The following is a 9,912-nucleotide window of genomic DNA, read 5'->3' as shown; positions in this document are numbered from 1 at the left end:
CCAAAAATGTTTTTTTTAGGCAAAACATGTTAAAGTAAACATGCACTTAATGCACTTAATGTAGCAGAGCCATATTCATAATCTAAATATTGATGATTTTATTTTTTATTACTTCTGTTATATATTGTTTTAGTATATTTATGCAAAAATATTGTATTCATTTTAGCCCCAATGAAAGAGGCAGTTGTGTACACCCAAATGCATTGCATACAGCCACAGATCTTGTGTATATATTTTAAATTGAACCTAAAACTTTTACCTCCCTGTGTGGTGCTCCTGCTGTTCATTCTCCCCCTTATTCCACCCTGATGTGGTTCTGGTAGCCCTCCTGATGTAAAACACAGCAAATTACTAATTGTTCATGACCTATGGAGAGCTACCCAGGTTTCCATCACAATCTCTTTATGGATATTTCTGTGGTTCTGCTGTAGCATATCCAGCCATTCTGTTACTGAGCTCAAAACTATTTCTGATGAAGGAGTGAGAGCTACTGACAGACTGTTTACCCAAGGTTCAAAAATTACCTATCAATAAACTGATATGCCATGTGGAATATACACTCACTGACCACTTTAGTTCAGTTGATTGGTAACACAAATTGCTAATCAGCCAATCACACTGCAGCAACTCAATGCATTTAGGCATGTAGACATGGTGAAGATGACTTGCTGAAGTTCAAAATGGGGAAGAAAGTGGATTTAGCCCAGGTTTACACTGCTGCAGGTTGGAAATTTCAAACTGGCAATGTAGTCCAACTTCAGGGGCGAATTGACAGACATCTGTGTGGGTTTCTGCTCAGATGTCTATTCCAATTGTCCCCAAAGTCACCAAAAGTAGTATAGGAACTAATTTTGGGAATCGGGCGGTGCCATTGCCAGGAATAGCCTCTGATTTGGCATGCGATTTTACATGTCAAATTGCATGCCAAATCGGCCCGATGTGAACAAGGGCTTAATTGACTTTGAATGTGGCATGGTTGTTGGTGCCAGACGGACTGGTGTGAATATTTCAAAAACTGCTAATCTACTGGGATTTTCATGCACAACCATCTATACTGTAGGATTTACAGAGAATGGTCCAAAACAGAGAAAATACCCAGTGAGCGGCTGTTGTGTGGACAAAAATGTCTTGTTGATATCAGAGGTCAGAGGAGAATGGACAGACTGATTTGAGATTATGAAAGGCAACAGTAACTCAAATAACCACTCGTTACAACCAAGGTATGCAGAAGAACATTTCTTAACGGACAACACATCAAACCTTGAAACAGATGGGCTAGTGTAGTAGAAGACCACACTGGGTACCACTCCTGTCAGCTAAGAATAGGAAACTGAGGCTAAAATTCAAAATTGGACAATAGAAGATTGGAAACACGCTGCCTGGTCTGATGAGTCTCTATTTCAGCTGCGGCATTCAGATGATAGGGACAGAATTTGGCATAAACAACATGAAAGCATGGATCCATCCTGCCTTGTATCAATGGTTCAGGTTGGTGTTGGTGGTGGTGGGGCATATTTTCTTGGCACACTTTGGGCCCCTTAGTACCAGTTGAGCATCAATTAAATGCCATGACCTACCTGAGTATTTTTGCTGACCATGTTCATTCCTTTAAGACTACAGTGTACCCATCTTCTGATGGTAACTTCCAGCAGGATAATGCACCATGTCACAAAGGTGAACATGACAATGAGTTCTTGAACATAACAATGAGTTCACTGTACTCCAATGGCCTCCACAGTCACCAGATCTCAATCCAATAGAGCACCTTTGAGATTTAGTGGAACGGGAGATTTGCATCATGGATGGGCAGCCGATAAATATGTATATTTATTATATATACACTATACTGTCAAAAGTATTGGGACACCTCTGCCTTTACACGCACATGAACTTTAATGGCGTCTCAGTCTTAGTCCGTAAGGTTTAATAATGAGTTGTCCCACCCTTTGCTGCTATAACAGCTTCAACTCTTCCAGGAAGGCTGTCCACAAGGTTTAGGAGTGTGTCTATAGGAATGTTTGACCATTCTTCAAACGCATTTGTGAGGTCAGGCACTGATGTTGGACAAAAAGGCCTGGCTCGCAGTCTCAACTCTAATTCATCCTAAAGTTGCTCTATCGGGTTGAGGTCAGGACTCTGTGCAGGCCAGTCAAGTTCCTCCACTCCAAACTCGCTCATTCACACTATAATGCCAAAAGTATTGGGCTACCCCTCAAAAAAATTTGGTGGAGAGGGGGATTATGGTGTGGGTTTGTTTTTCAGGGGTTGGGCTTGGCTCCTTAGTTCCAGTGAAGGGAACTCTTAAGGTGTCAGCATACCAAGACATTTTGGACAATATCATGCTCCCAACTTTGTGGGAACAGTTTGGGGATGGTTCCTTCCTGTTCCAACATGACTGCGCACCAGTGCACAAAGCATGGTTCATAAAGACATGGATGAGTGAGTTTGGGGTGGAGGAACTTGACTGGCCTGACCTCAACCTGACAGAACACCTTTGGGATGCATCAGAGCAGAGACTGCGAGCCAGGCCTTCTTGTCCAACATCAGTGCCTAAAGCTTTGGCTTGACATACACTACTTTTATCAAAAGTTATGTATACATTAGTCACAAGGTAAACTTCAAGTGCTTGATGTTGAAGACTAGGATCATGCATTCCAGTTTCTTGGGTATGTTCATGTGGATATTTTATACTGAGCTATTTCATCTGATATAGTTGGGATATTTATAAATACCTTCAGTTTAAAGCATTTATATAGTTGAATTAATTACAGTACACGAGACTACAGCTATCCTTAAATAAGACACAAAAACGTTTTACATTTAGGGATAGTTTATTACATAAACATTATGTACAAATTCTAATGTGAGATTGGTAACATAGGATAATATTTACATTTAGAAATTTCTTTACAAAATCATCTTTACACATTTTTCTTCAATTTTATAAACTTAATAAGAGGGACAAAAACCAAACCATTTCTCTTACATATATAAATAAATATGTGACGATCATGACATAAGCCATACTCACCACCATCATTGAATATGATTTCTACATTCAAACATATGTAGATTTGCACAAAAGTGGACATACTACAGACAGATCTGGTTTTATGATTACCAGTTTTATACAAATATATTCAGAAAATGCTAGATGGGTTCTATTGGGCCATGCCTAAAACTGAAGATTTCCAAAGACTTGTATTTTGACATGCAAGACACATAAAACACGCTATAATTAGCATTGGCATTTATACATTTACAGCTTAAATAAAATGGTAATATTACTACATGCAACGTTGTATTCACATCATGGTCATTTCTAAAAAACAGTTTCATAGGCTACTTTCCTTGTCCCTATTATTGAAATACACAGGTGTTGCACCACAATGAAAGGCAATAAATACAAAATATTAAACCCTTTTTACAGAAAAAAATGCCATTAAAGCATTTGAAAACCTGCTATTTGGACTATATGGATATTTTTTCTTCTTACTACTGCATTCAGTTCTATCTACAGTATTAGTTTTACATACCACTGTTATATGACCTAAACAGACATTATTATATATGACCTATTGTGGGTATGGCTTGCTTTATGGTGATTATACTGTATTAAGCAGACAACAACCTGTGCAGCTTGGCTGCACAAGGTTTAAAATGTCTCTATAAAAGAATGTATTAAAAAAAAATACTTAAAGCCAAATTTCACATTTCTAACAAAATGTGACAGTCCTATAAAGAAAAAGAAATCATAAACTTGATTATGAATAATATACACATACTTCATTAAAAAACAAAATCTGTACATTTTGGCAGTGTGAAATGCAAACACAGATGTTTCTACAGAATGCAGTCTTCTCGTTAAACACCTAATCATGGAAGTTTTAACAAATAGGGACTGCAAGATTAGGTGTTCAAACTGAACATAGATTCGCTAGGCTACCTAAAAATATTAGTTAACCCCTATGTATGCTGAGAGCCAGCAAGAACATAGAGTAGAAGTCACTGTGTTGGCAATTTTCTCATAGCAACAAGCAAATTTGGTCATTTCCCATTGTACATAATGTCAAACAGTTGTCAGAAAGGTGGAGTTAAGGTGCAGTACACCTAGACACAAAGTTAAAAGGAAAGAGTGCACAATAGTAATGATATTGAAAGACTGTGTATTAGAAGAAAATAATAAAGATAGAAGAGGAAGAAAATAAAATACAATGGCTTCAGGATACACACAATGGTAAACATTTATAACGCTTAGCTGGCTGTTATACAGCTAACTTCTATTGATTTGTTTTTATTTTTTTCTTAACAAAACACAATTGCATTGTCTACTACTTGCAGTGAATGTAATTAGTAAAAGTGTGTTTTTTTACTTTTTTAGTAGTTGCTTTCGGCATGCATTATAAATTACCCCAAGTGAGTAGTGCACAGGAACAAACAATCATATGGATATTTCTATTGATTTTGTTTGTGAAAAAAATAGAGTTAAGGTAATGCAGTATGTTCATTTCTTTTATTCCTGTACATGGTATACAGGGCTAAACTTTGTCAATACCCAATACAGTAAATGTGTGAACACATGCACATTTAAAATTAAAACGTTAACCAAAGTTAATTATTGCAGAGAATTTAGAATAAGAGCTGTTATACATATCATTTTTTTTTACATTATTGTCCATTTAGGTGTCACATGCAACAGCCTGCTTCCAGAAACATTTTTGGCAATACAGAAATTTTAGAGAAAAAAAAAAAAGGTTTAAGCTGATTTATGGATTTCAGCAAAATTTTGATATGAAAAGGCTTGCCTCCTAATGCAGCCCTTGATAATGCTTGCTAGTGCTCTCAATCTAAATAGTTTACATACAACCCAAACTACTCTGCCAAGAGTTTCAACTAACAACCCTCTTTTGGATTCAGAATATTGCATGACCTCTTTAATTAGCAAGCAACTGTACTCATACCAGAAGTACAGTCTATAGATTTATGCGACATTTCGTGAACACCAGGAAAAAAATTGCACATGTATGCTGCCATTAAAATGACAGCTAAGTCACTGCAAAATTTGCACTATTCATCAAAATCTGAAAACTCAATAATAGTGTTTTAGAAAAGCAAACTTTAAAATGAAGAAAAAAATATTGTACTATAAAATTGCAACTTTTTAGTTTTCAAAACAATCTTCAACTGTATATGGCTATTTAATATAACAGCACACAAGAGCTACCAATACAGTAAGTGATATACACAGCAATTAATCATGTTGGGTAAGACATAGTTACATAGTTGGTAAGGTTGAATAAAGACAATGGTCCATCCAGTTCAACCTAGACAATGTATGTAATTTATATATTTTTCATATAAGACTTATAAGTTTCTTATATGTTTTTTTTTTCTAAGCAGCTGATTTTTTTTTTTTTTCTTTTACTTTTTCATATTTATCTTTTGGAGAAAGTTTTTTAATAACTTGATAAAAAGCAGTGGTAAACTTCTTTAAATACCCCGTCAAAATGTTTAGTATATACAGAGACAATAAGCTGAAATAATATGTAAATGTTGATTTTTTCTGTAATAATCAATTTTGAACCATCTTCCCCTTCCCCGGACTTAACAAGCTTCCACACTGACCCTTTAACATGATAAATGGCTTTGATGAGCAATAGAGAGGCTTGGAATTTGAATTTCCCAGGTTTGTGACAGATTTACTTTAGGTAATAGGTACCATAGCAAACATAGTATTTGCCACATTAAAATACCAAAGTTCTCATAATTTTTAACTGAACTCCAGGCAGGAATTAAATATATAAATGATAGTGGTTCTGTATTCATAAAGTCAACAATAAATGTAACTTTTCAAATACAGGCAGTGTAGGTGCCTGAATATGATCAGTTGCAAAATCTTGTATAGCAGAGGGAAAAGCCCACAATGTGCTCTCCAGTGCGCTGCTTCTAATTTCACTGTCCAGTCACAGAATGTGGGAGACAGTATGTGTTAGCATGTGTACGTGTAAGCGTTACCTGAGTGCAGCAGGGACAAAAGCAGGTCTCCTGCTCTGTCAAACAGGGCTATACAGGTGGCAGAGCTGTGTACATTTCAGAACTGGATGGAGAAAAATACAAATCCTTTGGCAATCTCCCACGTTTGTATTTCATTTGTGTATTCAGCCCTTTTCCTGGAGTTCAGCTTTAAAAACATTTTGAATAAACTTCTCTAAAGTAAAATACATGTTAAAACAACAACAGAAGTAAGCAAGTCCATACCAATTGACATTTCATTTTTTTTGATATCCGAAAACCCCATTTATGTACTTACCATAAAATCCTTATTTTACACACATATAAAAATAAAAGGAGTGCTATCTTTTACGTGCAATGCAAAGTTTAAAAACAAAAATGTGACAATAGAAATCTAAAGTTTACTAATCAATAAACTACAAATGGGTTGATTCAATTATTTTGAAGCCATTGCATTAACTGTATGAAATTATCATAAGAAAGCATAGCGTAATATTTTGGGTGAAAATTAGGTAACAATTGGAAGACATTGTGTTGAAACTCAGAAACAAAAAAATATATAGATTTATATATATTATAATATATATTTGAATGAAAAATAATTATAAATTCTACTAAATGCAGCACTGTATATGACATATAAATTGTAAAGTAATTTTTAAAGCATCACATGGTGACCATATTTTGTCTTGCAATGTAATAAACTATTACAAAGAACAAGAGTGAATTACAATTTTTATCGATTGGCTTTTGATGTGTAGATATGAACTATACAGGCACTCTTCTGATGGCTGGTAATACAATATGGCTATACACAGCTACTATTGTCCACTGTATTTTCCCGAGTCCATGAAATGGTTGCTATGTGTTTTGTGTTTTCAAATACTAGGGACCTGAGTTAAATTAAATAAGGGAACATCCACCTTACTGGAGTGAATATAGCCATTCATCTCAAAAAAATTCTTGTAGTCATGATTGTACTTATAAAGATGGAAATGTTTAGTCAACAAATGGATGAGTGAAGAATGGCAGTGGAATCAGAAACAAATCTCAAATGTCCCTTGGGTCAACTGGTCTGGCTAAAAATGTGGTTTTCCAGGTCAGAGTAGGCAAACACAAATCCCCTGAATGGCAGACATTTGTGAACAGCACAAACAGCAAGGTGTCAGAAAAACTAGAAAATGGCAGCTGAAAAGGAGCAGTGCATCACAAAACATGATCGTTTGCCAATTCATTAACTGCCCCTTAATTTTTTATCACTTCTCAGAGCTATAACTACAGTTTCATGATCTAGATGTTCCACGTGTACTCTGTGTAGCTAAGGGTTTTAAAGAATGCTCTGCTGAAGGTTTCTCTTCTCTTTGCAGTTTGAAGAAGCACCAATAGCTGCAGATGTCTTGAAATCTGAAGCAATACAAAATAGGTATGATGTTATGGGGCAAATATACCCACTTGAAGCCAATTGCCCCATTTCTTTCTATGAAACAGTCAGGCTTTCGCACGCCTTTTAAAGCTTCTCTGGCTATTGTTTTGCAACTCTGTCTTTTGCATCTCTTATTGCTTCCATCATTTATACTGGCCTCTTTCCTGTTCTTTTCATAATTATTTTTTGTTCTTACACTTAGCAGTATTTACAAAATATACTATTCACAAACCAATACCTACAAGGAATAATCGGTACAAAGGAAAAAAAGTGCCATACACAGCACTTTTTTTACAATCCATGTAAAATACAAAGTAAAGCAACACAAGTAGCTGAAATCTATCCTTCAAAATATATGCTACACGTTGCATACTGGGACTTGAGAAGAAGCCACACCGAAGGTCCAGAACGCAAATGCAGAAATGGCTGCCTGTTTTAAATTCGATATGTCTTCAGGAAAATGATGCATTGTCCTTCTAGGTGGGTTTTATGTCATGCAAAGTTCACATTTCTTTAAGTCTAATAGCAATTGTTCAAATTTTATCTGAAGATGACTTGTAATGATGAGGATGATGCTGTTTCCCACGAGGCCCTGCAAAGAAAATCAGAACGTTAAACTATTAAACATGCAATACAACTAAAGGTATGCTAAAGTGATCGCTAAAAACAAAAATAGCACAAGATATTATCCCAGTCCCATACAGAGGGGGAGCCAATTAGCGGGTCCAGGCCCATGTGGGCTGGTGTCCATTGTGTTGGGTAATTGTTACAAGGCAAGTTTTTGTTCAGCTTTTCCTCTTTCTTTTCTTTTTTTTACTTTACTGAAATTCCCTAAAATAACATTTTATTCAACTATATGCACAGCAGCATGTTGCATTTTCATGCAGCGCACACCATCATCCAAGTAGGGTGTGAACAGGGAACATCATTTTTCTATGTTTTCTGGCACTGAGCCTGCATTGATCTATGCAGATTACTGCAGCTCACTTGACATGGTGTGAACAAGCCCAAAAGGTAAGAATAAAAATAATGTAAAAAAAATAACATTATATACTTCAGCTGTTGTAATGGCACGTACCACCACAATCTAATAGGGTGGGGCAAATGGTGTAGAAGGTTGTAACTGTGGGGGATGAACTGATGGAAGTGATAAAAAATTTGTTGGATGCATGATAGGCTTCCATGAAGAGATGCGTTTTCAGGGATCACTTAAAGGCAGCCAGAGTAGGAGACAGCCAGACAGATTGAGGTAGAGAGTTCCAGAGGATGGGAGAGGCTCTGGAGAAGTCCTAGAGATGAACATGGGAGAAGGAGACAAGGGAGCTTGAGAGCAGGAGGTCTTGAGAGGAGTGAAGAGGACAGTTTGGGTGATATTTGGAGACAAGATTGGTGATATAGCTTGGGGCAGAGTTGTAAATGGCTTTGTATGTTGTTGTTAGCATTTTGAATTTAATTTGCTGGGCGATCAGAAACCAGTGTAGGGATTGGGGGAGAGGGGTGGCAGGCACTAAGTGGTTGGTAAGGTAGATAAGTCTGGCAGCAGCATTCATGATAGACTTAAGAGGGTATAGCCTATGGAGAGGTAGGCCTATGAGAAGGGAGTTACAATAGTCAAGGCGAGAGATAACGGAGGAGTGAATGAGTAGCTTGGTGGTTCCATTCATTAAAAAGGGGCGAATGTTAGAGATGTTACTGAGGTGACGTCTACAAGATTTTTACAATGATGGGATTTGGGGATGAAAGGACAGGTCAGAGTCTAGAATTACACCTAGTACTCTGGCATGAGGGGAGGGATTGATAGTTGTATTATTGACCTCGATGGAAAAGTCATAAAGGGGGGCAAGGGCAGGGGAGAATATTATCAGGTTGGTTTTAGAGAGATTTAGTTTAAAAACATGGTACAACATCATTTCCGATATGTCGGTTAGTAAGTTAGTAATGCGAGAGTAGACTGAAGGAGTGAGATGGGAGATTATCAAGTGACCAAGGGAGGAGGTGTAGATAGAGAAGAGAAGGGGTCCAAGAACAGAGCCTCGGGGGACCTCTACAGAAAGACGAAATAGAGAGGAGGAGACAGAGTAGGTAACACTGCAGGAACGCCATGATACATAGCAGGAGAACCAGGATAGATGTTTCAAATGTGAGTAATAGTGATGTGAATCTGTGTTGGCTTGATTCACCAAGGGTTTGAAAACCTGAACTAGAGGCAAGTCCCATTAAAATGTCTAACAGGGGCAAATCTTGGTGCAAAATCTGACTGTTTTTAGGATTAATGGACAAACTACTGTCAAAAAAGCTGAGCTGAGGTGAAGTGAAGGGAAATCTCCTCCTATGGGACACAGAAGGAAAAAAAAATCAGATAGAGGTTATAACCCTCACTACATTAATTTTCTTATTCAATTTCCTTTAGATTTTTAATCTCATATTGTATGGTTTTGGTCTGAAGGAAAATTGTTCAAGATAATTAGTAAGTAAGT

General features: G+C 36.8%; 1 protein-coding gene across 1 annotated transcript in view; it reads right to left on the bottom strand.

The window, feature by feature from the left end:
- Positions 1-2,812: 2,812 nt before the first annotated feature.
- Positions 2,813-9,912, bottom strand: part of ANOS1 (anosmin 1) — a 227,008-nt gene continuing 219,908 nt past the window's right edge. The window contains exon 14 of the mRNA XM_073616360.1: positions 2,813-8,027. Within this exon, the coding sequence (XP_073472461.1) occupies positions 7,969-8,027 (59 nt within the window). The 3' untranslated portion in view covers positions 2,813-7,968. The remainder of the gene's footprint in view (positions 8,028-9,912) is intronic.

Source organism: Aquarana catesbeiana, linkage group LG02, assembly GCF_042186555.1.
Source record: "Aquarana catesbeiana isolate 2022-GZ linkage group LG02, ASM4218655v1, whole genome shotgun sequence".
NCBI classification, from domain to species: Eukaryota; Metazoa; Chordata; class Amphibia; order Anura; family Ranidae; genus Aquarana; species Aquarana catesbeiana.
The sequence above is the reverse complement of the archived record's forward strand: the minus strand, read 5'-3'. Positions and strand labels throughout refer to the sequence as shown.